At 39.7% G+C, this 21,773-nt stretch overlaps 3 protein-coding genes across 4 annotated transcripts; 2 read left to right on the top strand and 1 right to left on the bottom strand.

Annotated features, from left to right (window-relative positions):
• Window positions 1–23: 23 nt before the first annotated feature.
• On the bottom strand, window positions 24–3,031 carry LOC113156152 (probable crossover junction endonuclease EME2). 2 transcript variants are annotated; one of them, XM_026351098.1, is made up of 8 exons: window positions 2,555–3,031; window positions 2,169–2,290; window positions 1,846–1,950; window positions 1,638–1,762; window positions 1,459–1,537; window positions 1,246–1,361; window positions 890–1,079; window positions 24–470 (listed from the first exon to the last, which is right to left on the bottom strand). In XM_026351098.1, exons 1-8 carry the CDS (start codon window positions 3,003–3,005, stop codon window positions 315–317), a joined length of 1,344 nt encoding a protein of 447 aa, XP_026206883.1. In that variant the 5' UTR covers window positions 3,006–3,031; the 3' UTR covers window positions 24–314. The 2 variants fall into 2 exon arrangements, with proteins under 2 accessions (XP_026206883.1, XP_026206884.1); XM_026351099.1 differs by having other exon boundaries at window positions 1,858–1,950.
• A 703-nt stretch (window positions 3,032–3,734) lies between these two features.
• On the top strand, window positions 3,735–7,913 carry im:7160594 (major facilitator superfamily domain-containing protein 1). Its single transcript, XM_026351094.1, has 13 exons — window positions 3,735–3,867; window positions 4,468–4,568; window positions 4,714–4,823; window positions 4,899–4,954; window positions 5,050–5,193; window positions 5,330–5,488; window positions 5,582–5,697; window positions 5,819–5,919; window positions 6,007–6,118; window positions 6,207–6,344; window positions 6,434–6,573; window positions 6,671–6,782; window positions 6,870–7,913. Exons 1-13 carry the CDS (start codon window positions 3,846–3,848, stop codon window positions 7,008–7,010), a joined length of 1,452 nt encoding a protein of 483 aa, XP_026206879.1. The 5' UTR covers window positions 3,735–3,845; the 3' UTR covers window positions 7,011–7,913.
• Window positions 7,914–9,947: 2,034 nt separating this feature from the next.
• LOC113156146 (actin-binding LIM protein 1-like) lies at window positions 9,948–21,363 on the top strand. The gene is made up of 18 exons (XM_026351090.1): window positions 9,948–10,022; window positions 12,946–13,089; window positions 14,335–14,518; window positions 14,619–14,725; window positions 15,250–15,376; window positions 15,571–15,664; window positions 15,813–15,900; window positions 16,031–16,089; window positions 16,787–16,864; window positions 17,622–17,786; window positions 18,062–18,091; window positions 18,212–18,341; window positions 18,499–18,582; window positions 19,103–19,150; window positions 19,258–19,322; window positions 19,626–19,697; window positions 19,886–19,966; window positions 20,207–21,363. Exons 1-18 carry the CDS (start codon window positions 10,010–10,012, stop codon window positions 20,318–20,320), a joined length of 1,683 nt encoding a protein of 560 aa, XP_026206875.1. The 5' UTR covers window positions 9,948–10,009; the 3' UTR covers window positions 20,321–21,363.
• The last annotated feature ends 410 nt before the right edge of the window (window positions 21,364–21,773 follow it).

Here is a 21,773-nt window from a genome sequence, read left to right as displayed (position 1 = left end):
TAAAATAAAACAAAAATAAAAAGTTATGGTGTAGTTCATTTTATAGGCCATTTTTTGCATAAATAAAAATATCATAGTTCCTCCTGGAAATACATCTTGCATGTACAATATATAGTTTATTTTATTCCTCTTTTTCTAAATATATTCTATTCACATATTTTATTCCTTGATTCGTGCAAAGTTCAGACGTCTATAAATAGTTTTTCTAGAGGGTGAACATGATGTCAAAGGCATAGTTTTAGCTTGTAAACATCAACAGTGTCATTGGAAACCAGGTTCATGCACAATGACATCCATCCATCATGTTTTTGAATTTAGTCCAGGACAAGCTGGGGGTTGTGGGCTGTGAAGCAGCGGTAAACTCTGGCTGATATTTCTGGTCCTATACGTCTCTCTTTGCCTCCGCCTTTCACAACAAGGTTGGCCAGTAGCCCTTTCCTCTCCTCTTCTGACCCCAGACTCTTGTATGCCTGAAAAAATGGGAATTTAAAACTATTAAAAAATATTTTCATAGTGTGATAGGCAACTAAGTTACTCAAAGTTTACTCAAAGGCACATTTTGCACTTTCAAGCTACCCATCAGTACAGTAAGTCATTAAAATTATAATTATTTGATTCAAAAAACATGATGATAAAAGCAGCATTTCAGGTAAAATACAATAAGCCTTATTGTACCAGATGCAACATAAAAATTATAAACACAAATATAATCCAGTAACTCACTGATGTGAAATGAGACATTCTTTTACTTGCAACAGTATTTTTGCACTCGTCTTAATGTCCTATGTCATGAGTCTCGTGCTACAACAGGCTTAAGTTAATTGTAGCTTTAAGTACTTTTTCCACCACTGTACAGGATCATCATGAGACGCACTCAGGTATGCTGTACCTGCAGCAGCAGCTGAGGAGACGGGTAGGCTGCAGTCACAGTGGAGGCTACAACAGGGCTAACTCTGTTCAGCTGTTGGATCTGTTTGCTCCAGACTTGGATCAGCCCTGAGCCATCCCTTTCTACCCGAACCCCACTGGCCCAAGAACCATCCACGCAGAAAGGCAGTTCTGCTTGCTCTGTCAGCAGTCTGCATGGACATTGAAGGACATTTTATCAGTGACAGGAATATATACTGCATGTAACTCAAGGAATAAGTGTATTTGGTTAAAATACAAATTTGTAGGGATTTACAGAAAGTCTAAAAGTAACTTTGATTTTCTGTCAATGTGGCTACAACTTGACTATGTTCATACTTAAAAGGGCGTTTTGATAAAGCCTTGGTGACGGCACACACATGGTTAGTGACCTCCTCCCATCCATCCAGGAAAACCAGCAAGATATTTTTGCAGAGCTGCAGGTGCACAAGAACCTGGGGAGAAGAGAAGACAGCACCAAATCCTCAATATAATATCTCATACATGATGGTAGATATTTCAATGTGAAAGTCTGAAATGATTAAGACCGACGTCTTCAATGTCCAGATTTTCCATCCCCATTCTGAACTGCAGTGTTTGTTCTAGGAAATGAGCGCCACAACCCTTTATCCTGTTGGTAAGTAAAAAATAAAAGTCAAGAATAAAACAGTAACTTTGTAACTTGGTATTTCTCAGCCTATCATAGGCCATAATCACAGACAATCACTGACCTGTAATCTGGCTGAGAGTCTGTCACTAAGAGAGTGACCACCTTCTTGGCATCACGGTTCAGACACTCCAAAAGAGGACTGAGGAAAGTCCCCACCTGTGTCTCCTCCCCTTCACTGTCTAGCATCTGCAGACAACAAAATACAGTATTTAAGACCCAAAGGAGTTCATCACTTAGACCTCGGTTAGAGTTAAAGTATCAAACCTTACAAGCTGGCTTACTTTCTTCACTGAGATGACTATGTCCATGAAGTCTGTCAGACTCAGCACCAGAACCACCTGCTCCTCCTCCACCACGTCCTTGCCATCATCTCCCTGTCAAAGACGAAAATGTGATGATCGAGGGAATTGATAAAATGAATCCATGAAGCACGCATTTACCTTTATACACATGACTAATAAAGACAACTTAATATAATAACAATATAAAGAAGATATTCAGATGTGGACATGTGGTTTCTGATCTGTGCAATGCTCCATGTGTAGGAGCAATATGCACACGTATGATGATGCAAGAAATGTGAGGCGTCTACCTGAGGTAAACCTCTGGTCCAGGTGATGCTGTGAGGAAGCTGCTGGCTCTCGATGCTATACCTCCACTCAAAAGCAGCCAGGGTGTCAAGCAAGATGTCTGAGCCATCATGTTGCAGAAGAGCTGGAGAACAATGTGAGTCGGTTTACTGACGAACAAATGTGTGTATATATGTTGTTTCAGCCTAATGTCCTTGCTTTGGAAGTCGTAGACTGGTCCCATGATGCCTTTAGGCTCTTATATACAGAATATGTGTATGTGTGTGTTTCTAAAGTGCAATGCAATGTGTGTTCTGTAGCATCAGTTGAAGAAAAATCACCTTTCTCAAGTTGTTGACGGAAGTAAAATGTCAGACAGCACCTGAAGTCAGCAGGTGAGCCTGTTTACCTGGATCGATGCAGACAGTCAGACACTTGAGGCAGTTCTCCGGCCTGAGACTTTTGAGGTTTTCCGCAGCTTCTCTCCTCCTCAGCTGCTCCTGTCTCCTCTCCTCCTTCTCCTGAGCTCTGGCTGCTCTCTGCTTCTCTCTCGCCTCCTTCCTCTCCTTGGCTTTCACTCTGTCCGCCTCTATCTCCTCTTTAGACCGGCGTTTCCTTGCAGGACTCGGTGTGCCAGGACCATTTGGTCGCGGAGGAGACAAAGCACACGTTTGATCAGACTTGGTTTTGGTGTCTGAGAAGGATTGGCACTGGTGGTCTGAACCCTGATCGTCTCTCAAGTCTGTGCTCACTGTTATTTGACCGATCTCGTCACAGTTTGCATCAGGTTTTGTCTCAGTGTCGGTTTCGTCCTCGGACTCTGATATTTCCCATGTTTTAGCTCTGCGCAACACAGACATCTCACAGGTTTAAACTATAATGACAATAAAATGAATGCAGTCGTTCTCATATCAATGTTTGTAGCGCTGGTGTCCGACGGTATCCGCCTAGGGACATATTTAAACGCGCTACATGTATTCTCATTATGGCAAAAAAAGATTCTCAGTTTTTTAACACACACCGGTCTAAAGGTTTAAAATCTTAGTACTAAAATGTATCTGTAGGATACTTTATATGTACATGACACTGAACACATTATACATGAACCTTTCTTCACCTAGACCTACTTTACCAATATGCTAAAAATTAGATTAACACTGTCAGGGTCAGAATAAAAAGTAATTAATTACTATATTAATGGTGCTTTCTAAATGAATTTGCCCAATGATAAATAAATCTGATCATTATTATTTAGTGATAGAAAACATCTACACTTTAGCTACAATTTAAAACAGTCTGGTCAATGTGTCCTGTATTTTACATAGTAAATTCCGAAGAATTGCATGTTTCTTTTAAACAAATTTTCCAATTTTATAATGTTCTTGTCAGTTTTTGCTGGGTTTGTTAAAAATCTTTGGTTTGTTGTGATGCGTAGACTTTTTGTCAATAAAGTTTCTGTAAAAAAAAAAAAAAAAAGCTAGCGCCCGCGGTGTGAGTAGATTTGTAAATCATCTGCGTCGTTCGTGACACAGCATCAGATCGATCCATGTAGTTTAAAGATCTGCTGTGTGCGGAGACCAGCTGTAGGAAACCTCAACATTTGCTGCTAGCTAACGCGGCTACAGCAGCCTGTTCATGTAAACAACACCAAATGATGTGATTAGGAAGTGTCTTATAGTCTTATAGTCATTTTCCTCACCATGGCGCAACCGGCGGAGAAAGGTAAGTCAGACTACAGTGTTATTTCTTTAAAATGACCTAGTTTAGTCCTGAAATTCTGCCTCGTAGCTCCCTCTATAAACTTCCCTGAAAAACTGGGCCACTGAACATCCAAGTCAGCACCGAGCTCATGTGACTAGTTCCCAAAACCCTGAGATTAGCTGAGGTTTCCTTTGTAATGGGCGTGTAATAAAAAATATTACCCGTTGTATGTTTTCATCACAAAGCTAATTCTGCATTTTATCCATACAGTTGTTTTTCTCTGTTCCTACATCAAGTTTGATAAGAGGGAACATCATCTGATAGATTCTGATCAAGCCCCCTCCACTGTGAAGATCTAAAACCTGCTTTCTTTATTGTTATTTCACTTAAATGTTTTTAGCTGTGCACAATAACAGTATTTTCATGCTTTAACTCTTGACTTATATAAAAAAAAAAACAAGACTTAATGCGAAAAAAAAGACTACTCACATGGTTTAAATATTGCATTTAAGGGTCTGAAATATTTTCATTCAAACTATAAACTGAAATCCTGTCATTGCAATGTGGTAAAAGTGTTCTGTAACTTCATGTCTTGTCCTAAACACCCTGTTCCTTCTACAGCGTATTATCGCTTTGTGGTGCTGTTCTTCAACTGTCTGCTGACATTTGGCTCCTACTTCTGCTTTGACATCCCTAGTGTTCTGCAGGATCAGTTTCAAGGGGTGAGTAAGAGCTAAAGATCAGATCAGTATCAAGGAATTCATCAACTTTAAGTCAACATGATCGTTTTAGTTTGGTGTCAAAAATCCAAAGTCTCTCCTCAGTTTGCAGCTGACTAAGATAATAACATTAACTTTTATCTGACAGAACCTAACGTGTCCTAATGCCACAGTGATCAATGGGACTGTGGACTGTGTGGTGGGACTGGGAATGACCCCTCAGCAGTACAATCTCCTCTATGCCATCTATGCTTGGACGTAAGTGCACGCACAAATATATACATATAGATACTGAATAGAGCTGTAGTTGATGCTTTCCTCTCCCATCAACAGGAATGCAGTCGTGGTGATCATGGCTGGCTTTCTGATAGACAAATTAGGAAACCGCTGTAAGCCTTTATCCATCATATTTGCAAAATTCATGAAATAAGCAAACAACAAAAAGAGCCACGCTAATCTGATGTCTGTCTGCTGTTCTTTACAGTCGGGGTGTTTCTGTTCTCTTTCCTGTGTGTTTTGGGCTCGTCCCTGTTTGCACTGGGTTCCCACTTCAAGGGATCTCCTTACCTGCTGCCACTAATGCTCACAGGTCGCCTGCTGTTTGGATCAGGCAATGGATCTCTGACTAGTAAGAGAAACATTACAGTGGCTACATTTCACATATTTCTTTTCACAGTTGGCCATTTTGCAAATTATGTTATTTGCAGTGTTTACATCAATGTAAATAGTCCTTGTAAAACGTTCTTTCACGCTCTTCCATTCAGTTGTTCAGAACCGCATCACAGCTTTCTGGTTCAAAGGAAAGGAGCTGGCCTTGGCCTTTGGTCTGACGCTGGCTTTCTCTCGCCTCGGTTCAGTCCTAAACTTCTTTCTCACCCAGAAATTTGAAGAAAAATATGGCATTCAGTGGACACTCTGGGGTGGTAAGACAATCCCAAGGTTTATGGCATGATTTATTAATAACAAAAGGTCATGTTAAAGGTTCAAGTATGAGTGCACTGTCCTTTGTTTTCTAGGTGCACTTCTGTGTGTGTTGGGCTTTGTGTCTGCCATCGTAGTCAGTGCACTGGATAAAATTGGAATGAGGCAGCTGGGTCTCGATGGAGCCATTCAAGCGGAGTCCCGCAAAGTGGTATGAGCATTATTCTCAGTAATAACCTGCCCCGCCAATGTGCAGTATTTAGTTGAGTGCACACAGTGTGTCCCGAAGTCATTGCATGTATTAAGCAATTTGTTTCTGTGTCAATATACAGAGGATTCAGGATGTGAAGCTCTTGTCACTAAGATACTGGCTGCTGGTTCTTACCATCATGTTCTTCTACAACGGCATCTTCCCGTTCATTGCAGATGCCAGGTAGAATAATTTAGTTTAAATTTAGTTTATTTCTCACTTAAAAGCAAAACAAACTTTTTAACATATTTCTTTGTTTTTCTCATCCAGTAAGTTCATTCAGGATAAGTACAATGATTACAGTCAGAAGGAGGCAGCATATATCGCCGGGGCAGTTTACGACAGCTCACTGGTCCTGTCAGCCTGCGTGGGCATTCTTATAGTAAGTAATGGATCCTAAAGCAGTCCAACATATGAAGACATGTAAAATTAGGTTGGCGTACCATGTGAAATTCGCTTATGTGTTCCAGGATTATGTGGGTCTGCGGGGCGTTTTTGCAGTGGTCTGTGCTTTCCTCACGCTGCCTGTGTTCGGACTCCTGGCCTTCACCTTTGTCCCTCCTCTGGTCTCCACCATTTGGCTGGGAGTCACCTACTCCTTTGCTGCTGTATGTTTGGCTCAAACAGGCTGTTTTTAAGATTTCCATTTCATGTCTGCATGCTGTCTTTGACTTTTCCTGTCTGTCCTGTATTTCAGGCTAGCATGTGGCCCTCCATTCCCCTTGTGGTACCTCAGGCGACTCTGGGAACAGCCATGGGGCTGGCCACGTCCATACAGATGATTGGAATAGGGGTGTCCAATCTGGTTGTTGGACAGATTTTAGGCACCAAGTCGAGGTAGGAAATCCTTCAGATCAGGGTCCTATTGCTCTGATGCCCCCTGCTGTATTTCACATATCTTACTTACCTTGTCCTTCTTTTTAATTTTGCACAGTGAAACTAAGATACCATTGTGGCGTTGGCAGAGGATGATGATTTTCATGTTGGCCAACACCATCAGCTGCATCATTACCTCGGTGCTGCTCAACGTTGTGGACCACAGACAGGTCAGACATCTCACAGTCTGTCTGTAAATCATCTCATGAATGTTGAGTGTATGTCGTCAGTATTAGCAAATATTTATTTTTCTACAGGGTGGGACTCTGAACAAGACGACCAAGAGGTCAGGGCAGGCTGAGAGAGACTCAGACAGAGAGCCTCTCACCCAGGGAGAGGGCGAGCAAAATGAGGATGAGGATGAAGAGGCTGTCCGATCTCGTTCCATCAACTCATGAGTTTTTCATGTTAATACCTTCCATTACATTTAAGCATTTTTCTCACTACATCTGATGTTTTTTGTACCTGAATTAATTCGGTTTGTTGTATACCTCAGTGGAAGCTCATTGCTAATGGATGTAGACACATCCATGTTTTAAACAATATTTCCACCCAACTAGTATCTGAGTGTACTAGTGGATATACACTACTTTTTTCAGGTTTTTAATTAATGCCCGTCAGTATTAAAAAAAAAAAAAAAAAAAAAAAAAAAAAAACATTTTACAGTGAAATTATCCCTTTAGGTTTTTATCTTTTCTTAAAATGTGTTTGTTTGTTTGAGTTGAAACACATTTTATCACCACTCAGCTCACCACAGCACTGCCACCACTGACCATGTGGACCTTACTAGGATTATTCATTTGATTATCACATACAAATGAGTGCCCTGAAATGTGTATTTTTATATAATTTTCTTCTAAATGAAACAGCGAAATGTTCTAATCATTTTTTTTATACGTTCAAAAATCACATGTAAAGAAGGGAATTCAAAATATTTTACACTGCCCAAGAAGCAAAAGCTACATTTCTAAATGAAGGCTAAGTATGTTACTGACATGTTTACTTGGTTCCATCTTGGATTTGTTTGGTTTATATTTCATTAAAAAGAGTGTGTGGATACACAGCTATTGGGGTTTAATAAAATTTACATTTTTTTTGTTTACAAGAAACATATCTGCTCTGTAAACGTGTCATACAGTCATAACACACAATGAAACGTGCTGCAATCATTTGGATTTAACAAACCCTACGATACATATTTAGCCCTCTTACAATAGCTTTGGATAAAAGCGTATGCTAAATGTAAATATCACTCATTTGAGGTGTACATACCAAATAAAAGCTGAAATTCTCAATTTTAATTTGTATCTAATGTTCGTCTGCTCATCTTAAACCCTAATGTTTTCTGTGTACAGGAAGATTTGACCTTGCTGCTCCCATTCTGAGGGATGATGAGTATTAATTCTTTTTTGAGTCTCAGCGTGTTCATGGCCCATTACATCCAGTAGGTGGCGCACCCTACATATTTGTGTGCACTGGATAAAACCAGTTCATGTGCAATAGTAACTCCCATTATTGTCTGACTCCATCATACTGTCAACACCTACAAGTATCTAGACTGCATTTAAATAGCTACAGATAAATATGGCGACATGTGCTTTAGAATCACGCATACTTTAACGGCTAGCCCTCCATATGTTGACTTGGATGTTGATGAATGTATTAAAGTTATTTTTAAGTACATTTTCACAGTAAATATATCAAACACTACTAATGCATAAGACATCTTATCAAGACTCATTTAATGTTGAGTAAAAAGTTGGTTTCCTTTCCTACACCCAAATACAGAGATGAATATTCTGTTTACATTTGTTGTTTTTAGAATTTAAATTCAATATAATATATATTTGATACTTCTAGACTGATATACTGTACATACACTCACATATCTTCTTGACCAATGCTCCAGTCCTTAGTACGGCAGTTCTTTGAAGATCCAGGTTTAGGGTGACAACCTCCTGTCCCTGTCTCTGTGCCAGTTCTAAATCTAAGCGTTCACAAAACATGTCTAGTCTATACTGGACACCATAACAATTTACAATGCAAAAACTTTACAGTCAGGAGGTTATGAAACATTTTTGAAGATGAACTATTTTCTGTCCAGCTGGTGTTTGTATGAAGTCATAATCCAACCAAAGATCAGACAGAACATTTTAACTTGTACAAACACAGTGGCTTTGCTTTTATCAGTAGGATTTGACCTGCATGCAAAACTGGATGATACGTTAGAATACAGGGGTACAGCTCATAATCTTTTTAAGGGAGTGCCCCAGTCACTGGGATGCATCTGACATGATGACATCTGTGACACAAGTCAAAGTCACAGGAATGAAGTGAAGAAGGTTAGCTGATAGAGACTTCCTAGAGCTCCGATCCTCTTTTTACTGTGAAGATAAACCTAAAAATACACCTTGCTTAATCTTCTTAAAGGGCGGGTGGTAGGCGTAAGTCTTCGACCATCTAACGAACAACGCACACACATACGCTGAGTCAGTCACAAAGTCTTAGAAAGCATCTTAAGACCAGCAGAAGGCTTTAACATGTCGAGGTTTGCTTTATGGTTTCTCCCTCGGAGTCAGTCTTCAGCCTGAGCTATTAGGCTGAAATCCTCAACACGGTGAGCATGTCAAGCCTTCTGAACCTCAACAGCCTGGGCAGGATCTGCGGCTCCAGTCACAGCAATGATATGGTAGTTCTGGACCGGGTCAAGCGGAAGAACTCTGTGAGGCGCATGTCGATAATTGAAGATGGTGAATTAGCAGAAGTTCTCTACCTCATCCCAAAACAGTCCATGATGGAGCAGCTGCCCTTCATCAACCCCAACGACTACATCCTGTGTGAAAAGTTGGCTGGAATACCTGCAGAGATGTTGGGTAAGGAGACATTTATATTTATTTCTAACTGATTAGCCTGACTGACACCTTTTCGGGTTATGAGTTGTTATAATAAAACGCTATTGTTTCGTTTAACATAGTCTGAATGTGTCAAAAATAATGTAAGACAGAATGAGGAAATAAAAAAATGAGAATAAGATTTCAGGTTTTTGTCGGATTTCTCTCAAAATGCACACATTTCTTCAAACAACAGTATCTGTGATGCATTTCTCATAAGAGGATGTTTAGAATTGCAGAGCTTTTGCAATGAAAATCTTTATAGTTTAAATGCAGTCCCTTCCTGTGTGGATGAGGTCATGTTTCAGAAGAATAAGAGCAGTTAATTCCACTCCTGCTGTCCTCTATGAAGCCCCCCCCTACACACACACACACACACACACTCAGTCATTCCTGCCCTCTGTGTTTCGTACCACCCCCTTTTCCTCTGGACCAGCAGTCCAGTTCGTCCCTCACCTCACTCTGATCCGTTGCAACGAGCTCTTCTGCAGGAGTGCAGCACTATCATGAAAGCGAAAGGTAGACATTTGTAAGAGTGTGTGTGTGAGATAGTGGATGAGAAAGAAAGAACGTCTTGTCTTTACCTGTATATGATTTGTTAGCAACTTAGAAATAAGTTTACTGTTCGTGCAAAAAAAAAAAAAAACAAACTCTGTGCTTTATCCACAGTTTTGTTTAAGGACATGAAAAAGATTGATGTGATGCTAATTGTATAACACACAGTTGTTTATTTCAAATTGATGTGTTCGTTTGCATTTTCATTTTTGCTTTTTCTCAAATGGCATTTATGGTTAAATGTTTTAAAAAATGAATTATTAGTTTGGACAAACTCATCAACATGCAGGATAAAATAATATTTATAATAACGTTATACGTTGTGTTATATTCTACAAATCTTGTCTGTTTTATGGGAATTCTGGAAACAAACATGCAATTATTTATGCTACACTTTAGACCTTTTAAAACTGGCAGTCGGTAAGCCTTTCCCAGTAATAGAGACTAAATATGGAGATGAAATCTCCAGTTGCCAAGTGGGGAAAAGTGCAAGTATAGCTGTTACAGGTAATTGTGGCGTTTCCCAGTTGTTCTAGCTGATGTAAGTTTTTAGAACCACTCCTGAAATAAGCAGTGTGCTGCCTTAATTGTTCTGGTCCAGAGCAACAGCAGAACAATGTTCTGTTGTGGTTAAAGTGGTGAAGAGGCTCTTTGCTCAGTTACGGTGAAATCATTTTCACTTTCACTGTAATAATAAGTAACTTAGTGGGAAAAATACTTAAAATAGTTTGTTGCGATAAAAGCACTGTAATCTGATGGACTCAGGAAACTTCCCAGATACTGAATAGAGACAGTTTATGGGCTTTTTATACTCATTTTACATTGGAAGGTGCATCAGAGTAGATAAATGAAAAAGACTTGGTATGCAGGAGTATGCAAACCTGACAAAGCTCTAAATCTGAAACCTCTCAGACTTACTTATTTACTTTAACCTATTTCATTACTAACTTACTGGCATCATCCTTTAAATGGTAAATAATTAAAGGGAAAGAAATATGATATATATAAATAACTATATGAGCTCTTTGCACGGTTCCCAGTATACCCCTATGGTATATTAAGCATGCAATAGCTTAACGTAGATAAAAAGTGAACACTTAATGTAGATCATCACCTTCATCAGTCGCTGCACATTCAGATTTCCAGAGCTGGACATTGGCCTGTGTGATTAGCTGTGTGTCTCGGGTTTCTCTCCATTTGCTGTCTTTCTAAATCTACCATTTGCTAATACTTGACACCAGATCAGCTTCACATTCTGCTAGAGACAAGAAAGACTTGAAGTTGACTCCTAAAAATCCCTTTATCTGAGGCCTCTACAGGGCCGTGTTACCACTAAGAGCAAAAACTGAAAGCAGACGGCGTTTTGTATGAACAGCACATTACTATATTAGACATACAGTGTCTTATGTACATTACATAACACACAATAAAGCCTTTCCTCTCAACGTTAACCAACATTTCTGGGCTGTAGCAATAATTCTGTGCATTCCCCTGTGACAAATGGATTGTATGAATTTCTGTTGGCATCACAGCTCTGTCATCAACAAATACTGTAGGCGTTCTAGGACAAGAGCCACTTTGGCTGAGTTCTTAGTGTTTGTTAGTAATGGCTGACAGGATGGGTTCTGTTCTCACTAGGTTTCTGTTAGGTTTGGCATAGATAACACATACTGTATGATCAAAAGATATTTGCAGTTGCATTGCAGAATATCCAAGTTCAGGTTTAAACTGTGCTTTCATGCAACGACTTTAATCAAAAGTGCTTTTTGCTACTTTTGTGATGTTGTGCTGCTCTTTACGCATAAGCCTTTGCAAAAATCTGCCTGTAGATTTTAGATTATAGATTACTAAGTACATACAAATCAAACACCTTTTCAACACTAACCCATTTTATAACGCTGCATAACCTTTAAAACTGTAACATCAGTTGGAGCAAACTATTTATTAACCTTTGAGAAACAAGGCATTTTAATCTGGTTTGTTACTACATGCCTGTTACCATAGTAACAAATCTCTCCTGTAACAGGGCCGCATACCGATGGTGCTTGACTCGGTTTTCTCAGTGTTCACAAGGTTGAGCTGAGTAGAAACATTTCCTCTTCAAGCTTCTCAGGGTGTAAAAATCTTTCATGTGAAGAAGTGAAATCGTTCTTTAGACCCTTCGGACTGTGACTGTGTATCACAAAAAAGAAAAGTGCCATGCGTCTGTTTATCTATTTGTGGTCTGCTCTGGGCGTCCACACACTGGCAGACAGAGTGCTCTCAACGTGCCACATTCTTTCCATTTTCTCTCTCCTCTGCTAATCACATTCAAGACCCTTCAAGTGGGCCGTGATTAGATTGTCCAGGCATCTCTGCTGCCTTATAAATGTGAAGGAGATAGAAGGAGAAGGAATGAGGCTGAGCTTTTGTCTGTATAAGCACATGATGCAGTGCGACACAGGGTTCACGAGACTGAGCACACACGAGCCGACACTGATGTGGCACAGTGGAACCTTTTCAAATCTCTATGACATCGTGCAGCATGTTTGTGAGCTCTCATGCAGTTGGGCCAGACGTTCATGCTCCTGCTGACTTTGGATCCCCTTACGTTACCTGTAGTGCCACTTATGTTTTTTCATTTTGACTAGTGACATCACCATCAGCCCCTGAACGTTGTGCTTAGTGCTAATAAGCAGATGCTACGATGTTAACAGGCCATTACTGTACATAATGTAAACATTTGTTATGCCTTCTGTGCATACTATTAAAATAACATTAGCAATGCAACTGCTGCACCTAAGTACAGCCTCAAGGACTTGTGGCATATGCGTATATTCTTCCGTTGGGTTTCCTCTGTTACCTCGCTACATGGATTTCAGATTCACTTATATTTTCTGCATTGTAGTACTACATGCTGAGGACGGCTACCACCCAAGTCCTCCAGCGGAGAAGCGAGTGATCCAGTGCATCAGATGTGGGGAGCCATGCAAAGGAGAGGTGCTGCGAGTCCACAGCAGCCATTTCCACGTCAGGTGTTTTACCTGCAAAGGCGAGTGATTTGTTCAGATGTGAGCAGGTGGCGTGTCAGACATCTACGATCTAATGAACCTGTGTTGTTGTTATATTGACGTTACCCTTTGTGTCACTGGAAAGTTGAGGTGGGGTTGGATTCTCTGATACACATTTTCAAATTATGAATGCAGTCAGATTCATATTAACACATAGTATTAACACTTTTACATGCAAATAATAACATGTAACTATGGAGGGAGTCTTACAACACTTTATTTCCAGCAGGATAGTTTTAAATTGAGCAGAATTTGCCCGTAGGTATCAGTCGAATTCAATTCATTACACGACATTCTTTGTCCACAGTGGGCTGTTGTGAGAACCTTCTGGGTTTTCAGATGGTCATTCACTGCAGATGCTCTGCTTCATGGAAAACATATTTACTCAGCCGGCTATTGTCTCTGCTAATTGACACTGACAAGCTTCTCGTGTTGTTTGCCTCTCATTACATAGTTACACAGTGCAGAGCAAACAAAGAGACTTTCAGAGCAGAAGAACCTTGCAGCGTTTTAATAGCGGCAAGACCTGGGGCTCAACGGGGTCTGTGGGCATCACCGAATAGGAAATATAGTGAATCGAATAAGCTCCAGGAATAGACTCAGAGGAATGTTTGTGCGTGTTTTATTCTTAAAGATGGTATTCCTTCAAATAAAACTCTTGTACACTATGAGTAGCTCACCGCAGGACAGGAATAGAGCGGCATAAATGTGTCTTTGGCATCTCAGTAGATTCTGTTGTGGCAGGCTTAGAGGGACAATCCTGGAAATGGGTTGGGTCATATCAAATGACTCAAAACAAGCTAAGAGAGAAAACACTGAGCCCTGTCAGTAACTTGTCACTTAACTGATCAGCACACACGCTCTGAAGAATGCAGGTAGACGCACCCACACACTATGACACTAAAGTCCTAGGTTTGTTTTGTTTAAGCTACTTCCCCACGAACAAGCTGCAAATACAGAACTGACACACAATTTTATGACCATAAATATTTAACCAAATGCGCTCTTATGTTTTCCTACAGTCACCTATTTAGCTGGTAAATGCTTTATAAACGTTGTCTGCCATCTGCTACTAGAAAGGTAGTATACTGTGGGCAATACAACCAAAACAAGGTGCTAAAAGACGCTTTCTCAGTGGGTCCACTACTACAAGCAACTGATGAGTGCAGCTTTAATTTCTTCAGTTATCAAACCATCGGACTGAATCTATGAATTTTTATGTGCAGTGTGTGGCTGTGATTTGGCTCAGAGTGGCTTCTTCGTGAGGAATGGCCACTACCTCTGCCCGCTGGACTTCCAGAGGCTTCACGGGACGCTCTGCAACAACTGTGGAGAGTATGTGGAAGGAGAGGTGGTCACAGTCCTGGGAAAGACATACCACACAACCTGCTTCGTGTGCACCATTTGCAAGTAATTGTGAAAAAACAAAAAACGAAAACATTTCGGAAGATTGATTTATGCCAGCAGCAGTACATTTTCTTAACCTTCTATGTCTTCCTCTGTGTTGCAGACAGCCTTTTCCTGCTGGCGACTGTGTCACCTTCAGTGGAAAAGACCGCCTGTGTCAGCGCTGTAGTCGACCTGTGTCTCCTACTCCTAACAACAGCTGTTCCAGTAGTGAGTGCATTTTGTACATTTTGCCCAGTAAGCAGGAACACGTAGTTCTTGATCCGCTGCTCATATAAATATATTTATTACTGCAGCTTTAGAATAGATCACAGACCTTGATCCTTTGCAGACCTAATCAGACAGTGGATTATTCACTGAACACTGGCAGCTGTGGCTCCTACGTTATATCAGCTGTATGTTTATGTGCATAGTTTATCCTGTGCTGAAGGGCCATTCTAAGTCAGTGCCACATCTGTCAGCTTCCTTCACCATAGATAAACAAAACCTTGACACTTTTCTGCAGGTGACACGTCAGATTACATTCTTATGTGTGTATTCTTTCCCCTTGTTTTGATGAGAAAGTCCAAGCTATTTTAAACTGATTAAAATGCCAATAGCAATCATCTCTGAGATATTAAGAGGATCTCTGTTGAGGCCATACATGCACTTTGTATTTAGAAACAAAGGAATGCATTTCTCATCATATAACCTGGGCTTATCTTATTAAAAAAAGGGTATTTGTGTGTTTTCAGATTGCACAGGCTGTGGTAGAGACATCAAGAATGGCCAGGCTCTGTTAGCGCTCGGTAGCCAGTGGCACCTGGGCTGCTTCAAGTGCAAAGCCTGCAGGAAAGTGCTGAGCGGAGAATATATCAGCAAGTAAATACAAATGTCTCATTTGCAGCTTCTCTCAGTTCTAGCTAGGTTTTTTTCTTTAAAAAAATATAATGAAATAAATCCAGAAGAAAGCTATAATTTTAACATTTGAGTGTATTTTACTAAAAATTCAGCTCAGATTGAAGAATTATGTCAGCATTTAGCAGACACATGAGGAAATGTGTTTTATTTTTCAGGGATGGTGTTCCCTACTGTGAGAGGGACTATCAGGTCCAGTTTGGGGTACAATGCGAAATGTGTCAGAAGTATATAACAGGAAAGGTCCTTGAGGTAATAGTTTCTCTCACTGAAGAGGAAATTCCTGATTTTATTTATATTTGCATTTCATTTTTTGTTTCTCTGTATCTGTAGTAGTAGAGTAGTCAGAAAGCATATGTTCATTTTGGTTCTTGGTAAAAACAACTATCAAATGTTACAGGCGGGTCACAAACACTATCACCCCAGCTGTGCAAGATGCAGTCGTTGCGGCAAAATGTTCACAGAAGGTGAAGAAATGTATCTGCAAGGTCAGTTTGAGAAATTAACCATGGATACACAGTGCAGCTTGTAGCTTGTGGCTTTCGAACTTTAACGGTTCGTTAAAAAAAACAACAACTTTAGCCTTGTCTTTTGCATGAACCGTCTGTGCCTTCACAGGATCGACAATTTGGCACCCAGAATGCAGAGACAACAGCAGGACAGAGGACAGTTGCAGGGTAAGACCCCACTAATAAAGACTGTTCTATTGTTTTAAATCAGACCTCAGATAGGACTCTTTTCCTGAGGCAATGTGAACATGATATTATTCATACAATTCAAACGTTATTTTGCTAATATCCAGCTGGTGAGAGTGCTATTACAAGGAACATATGACACCTACAAGTTATTGGTCTATATGATAAAGACAATAAGCTGTGTCCATGTCTTTACTGCACGTGTCTTCCTTCCAGGTCAGTCGACCAAAAACATCTTGTCTTGATTTCTTTTTCCCCCCACATGAACTCAAGGTTAATATTGTGAGCAGGCCTGCTGTGTGCACTGATTGTTTTCTAGAGTGAGCGGGCTGTAATCTCATATTTTCGCATTAACCACGCTTACTTGTTTCCCACGACATGTTGCTCACCTAGCCGGGTGATTGGATCTTGTGTGCTGATTCAGAGAAGCAGGAATGATCACTTTTCACTCATTTCAGAAGAGCTTTTCATTTGTAGAGCAATGAATTAGTTTGAGGACAGCTCTGCATGCGTAGCTGTGTTCACTTCTGGTCTTCTACCAGAACCTGCGCCATTTAATATACACCGGTGTGTTCTTTCACCGTAAAGCATCTGTCTCACTGATGTACGTAATCCCCATTCACTATGTGCATGTAAAGAGACAACATATGCACAAATGCTGACTTGTCTATTTCTATAGCCCACCAGATCCTCATCTGAAAGCTCCTGCTCCAGACCAGGCTCGTGCACTCCAGGGAGTCCTGGTCGAACTATCTGTGTAAGTTCTGGTGACATTTGCTCAGCATCATCAACTGTGGCTCGATTCACATTTCATGTATCCCTTTCGTTCATACAGGGAAATCGCATTGACAGAGTGTCTTTCTTGCAAGATATTTCTATTAACAGTAAATAAAACAAGCGTTTAGCAAAATAGACAGTTCAAAAACATGAAAAGAATCAGGTTCTCCATACATTTTAAAACTTTACCTTGACTGGTCGGAACTATTTTCATCTTGTTTGAGAGAAAATACAATTTCAATTGTGGTTGTAAGATAAAGAGTCAATGTTTTTTTTTAAATTATTAATTTATATACTGAAAAAACTCAACCACATATTGAATTGGAATTTAGTTTAATTTCATTAATCTGAATGCAATTGCAATTCAGATTAAATTTGATTGCATAAAGAAGTGCTTTCAGTGTCTTTTTGTTTCCTCCCCCCCGTCTCCTCTCAACCATCATGACCCTGTTGGTTTATTGTATGGAATAAACTTTACCCTCATTAAGTCGCCACTTAATTTATGGACAATTTATCTGATAGACTCAAACATCTTTTATATACTGAATCAGGTCCTACAGAAACTGATCATATTAATTTTTGTCCAGTCCGCAAGCCAAGGTCAGACCATTGAGGTGTTAAAGTTTCATTCCTCCCTGATGTGATGTGAGTGACCTCTGACCTTTAACTTTTACTGTTTGCTCCTTCTGTCTCCTCCTCACCCCCATCCTCCCCTCTCCTCCTTTTCCCGGTTCCAGGCAAAAGTAGATAATAAAATCATTGATTATCGAGACTTAGCAGCGATTCCTAGAGTCAAGGCTATATATGATATAGAGCATCCTGAAATGATATCCTATAAGAATGACACCTCCTCAACTTTGGACAACCAAGGCTACAGACAGGACAGGCAAAGCCCCGCAGAGGTAACAACACTGGATGATGCTCCAAGTTACATTGTATTCAATGACAAAGTCTTTGTGTGGTTAGTCTTGGTATGATTTAAACCAACTCAAGTCTTATTTTATTGTATTATTATTTTATTGTTCTCACATTTAATTGTGTTTCGTCCAAAATGCAAAGACACGAGTTGTGGAGAATGGAGGGATGTTTTGTTCTGAAGCAATAGTGCTGCTGATTATTAAAAAGCTTTGAATATAATCATATCTAAGGATGTCCTGTTTTGCATTTTCTGTTCTAGTCACCAGGAAACGTATCTGAAGCCACAGAGGTAAATACAGTATTTTAAATGCAGGGTTACATGCAGTATCTAGAAGACCCTGTCCTGAAAATTGTATGTTTTAAACACTTTTGACTTTTTGCTGCTTTCTTCTGTCGTCCCTCTGTCAAGGAGAGCTCTGAAATGGGAAAGCACATACCAAAAGCTACGAGCCAGGGATCGTTTGGAGTTCACTCACCATACAATCGTCACAGCTACACTCCAACTCTGTCCAGGTCGCCACAACACTTTCATCGGCCAGGTGAGTACAGAACTCCACAGTACAGTTATCTCTTTCTCTTTATTACCTTTATGATGGCACTAATTCCCTCTGTGCTCACTTTCTCTCTGTCGCACCACCACTTTCCTTACCTCCACGACTCCTCTTCCTTCCACTTCCTTAATGGAATAACAAGCAGGGCCGACCTTTTCCCCCTCCTTATTCTCTGGCAACACCTGTCCCACTTCCCTTTTATGTCACCACTTTCTCCCTCACACCAAAGGTAAGTTTCCCTCTGCAGTGGAGGATGACACACAGGTGATCATACTTTTAAAGATGTACTGAGACATCTAGTGGTCAAAGCTTAGAGAGCATGTCAGACTCAACATATGACAGCCTTATAGGAGGTCTACCTAATTCCTTTAGAAACTTTTTCCTTTTCCCATTTTGCATGATTTGCTTGTTTAATTTCTGTGGCTTGAATTGATTAATTGAATAAATATGTATTCACACATTCATCTACACTCATTCCTATTTATAGCAGTGCTGTGATTTTGTGTGTGGATGAGATATGACAAGCTTTGAATGAGCTGAGTTTATATCATTTAGCTATTTTAGTTTCAAGCATTACATCTGCCGAATATTTCTATTTTTTCTGTGTAAAAGCAACAGTACAGTGCAGTACAACTTAAAGGTCCCCACACTGTTTTTATGACAGGGGGATTTGACAAATAGCATTATTCTGGTTCAGCTATGTAATAAAATTAGTTTTGTGCTAAACTACTTTTCTTTTCCAACTGCAGACGAAGGCTTTAACATGTACAGAAAACCTCCAATTTATAAACAGCATGGTACAGTATGATCTTTTCATTTTTCATTCTAAATCTGATCTAATTTGGGCTCAATCTGGGTGTAAACTAGCTCATGATGAGTTAACCTCTCTGCTGTTTTCACACAGATCCTAATTCTTCATCATCCCAAACATCCTCTTTGCCAGGATACGGTCACAATGGCCTCAATCCGGTAAGAGCAACATCGCCGAGATCCAATTCTAATGATACGCTTCCATCCCCTGTTTGGTTTATTGCTTTTCTAAAAGACTGACCTCACCTCACTGTGTGCATCAGCATGTTTAGAGAAGCATACAGTTGTAACTTGGTTTCAATTCATAGTTGCACTCCCATAAACTTTCATTAAGTCATGTGGATCACATATTACATGCTGACTCTTATAATTATGTTTACTCACAGCCATTTACCTTTAAACTCTAGAATAATTATTTGTGCCATGACATTTCCCATTGCATGTGTTTTCTTAATTCTGTAGCTCATCCATGAGGAACATTCATTAGCAAGAATGGACAGAGGAGTGTCGATGCCTAATTTGTTGGAACTGAAAGCAAGTATAACATATATTTAATGTCTGTTTTTGCCACAAATTATTTCTTTGCCAGAGGAGAGATGTCACAACAAGGATTTATTGTGATGAGTGTGTTCTTTTGCAAACACACAAAAAAGTGTGTTTAGACGTAGCTTGTGTTATAGCTGACTTATGTAGCGTTCTCATTCAGTCTCTATTTGGTCAAGGTCTACCCTTATGAATTGCTCACTGTGACTAACAGAGGACGAGGGAAGCTCCCCAAGGATGTTGACAGAACAAGACTAGAGGTAAAGTGTGACACGTTTTTGTCCTTTATAACCCAATGTTTTGTATTATTTTTGTCTTTTTATACTTTTAATGCCAGGAGAAGATGCTGTTAATAAACCAAAACACCTTAATGACACACATTTGTACTTTGATCTTTAAATGAACGTAACCATGCTCATTAACTTCTTGACAATTTGTTCATAATGAATGTTCACGTTTGACTTTTCCAAACTGTGTCCTCTCCTGCTTTTTCTTTGCAGCATCACCTTTCTCCAGATTCATTCTTTGCAATTTTTGGGATGGAGATTCAAGAATTTGAAAGACTTCCACTTTGGAAACGTAATGACATGAAGAAGAAGGCCAATCTATTCTAAATGATGCCTAACGCTTTTACTTATTGTTAACATCCGTCAGTTATTGTGATGGAAGATGAAAATTAAAATTCAATGGCCTCAAAGCATAAATAAACATGAGAACTCAGCTTAGCCATTATCTGTCCTTCCTCAGCCTCTCTCTACCAAAAAACTATTGTTTATATTGGACAATTCAGCTGGACATGGAGTAGTATTTATGAAGCCTGACAAAAAGTAATGTACTCTTCTTTGAAGTTGTGCATCCTGTTTCAGTCCAACAGTTGACAATGACCTTTTTTGACATTTGCCAATCAAGACTTTTTCTAGCACTAACCATGTGATTGTAGTTGCGGGTGGTTTCAATATTCCAATAGGGGCGCCAGATCACTAAAATGCTGGCTTAAATTCAATACCAATGTTTTTGAGGATGACTAATATTGTACTTATTCCTAAAATATCTGCAAATGGCAACAAGAACATGATGTGGAGGGTGGGGTTGTGGTTAATTATGGTTAACACAAACATAACTGAAACCACACTTGTATCAGTGTGTTTTTCTGCTTGCCTTCTAAAAATAGTGTGTGTTTGTCAGTGTTCATATCTGTAATGGTTGTGAAGCTGGTTATTTTGCCTCTGTAGATTTATTATAACGACCCCTATCTGAATAACACATCCTGTGAAATCTGTTGTGTAGAATAGTGACTGAAATGGACACAGCCTGTCAATAACATGTATTTATTAAACAAGACATCAAATTAGTCCCTAAAGCACTGGAAGCATTTCATTTCATTGTGGATACTACTATTTGATGTTATGTTTTGTTACTTTGTTGGTACTCTGTCTTTTGTGTAATTCAAATCATCTACATCTTAGTATGTATGTTACCTCACCTGAAGTGTCCTAAATAAAATCTTGCATTTTTTCAAAGCTGACTGTTCATTGACAGGAAAAACAAGACTGTGTGTGTACGTTGAAATGTTTTAGGTCTTAATTGTCACTGGAATCTGAGTCCACTTTCTTGTGGACTTCAAAGAACCTGCTCACGATGACAGACGTCCTTGATCTGATTATCTGTACTCTGCAGCGAAGCCTTCACGGTAGCCTCTCTCTACAGTGTTCATGCTAATTTCAGGTACTCTCTGTAATGAATTCACTGTTACACATGTCATGTTGACTTGGAAGCAGCTGAAATTCAAATGACCACCCATCATGTCCTCTTGTCACAATCAAGAAGCACATGGGAATAATTTAAAATAAACTGCTTTATGGAAACAAGAAAGGATCCAAATGGGTACGTCTGTGTTTCTTTCCCCAACTGTGTTTTACTAGTATGATAAATAATATACATATTGTCACCTGAGCTACCTAAATAAACCTAACAATTATGGTTTTATAATGCGAGTGAGCTGGTAATACAACAAATATGCATTGCAAATTATAAAAACGTTTATATAACATCGCAACATTAAGCAAC

The sequence above is a fragment of the Anabas testudineus genome, chromosome 19, assembly GCF_900324465.2.
Source record: "Anabas testudineus chromosome 19, fAnaTes1.2, whole genome shotgun sequence".
Classification (NCBI taxonomy): Eukaryota; Metazoa; Chordata; class Actinopteri; order Anabantiformes; family Anabantidae; genus Anabas; species Anabas testudineus.
Note: the sequence above shows the minus strand (reverse complement) of the source record. Positions and strands in the feature narration are given on the sequence as shown.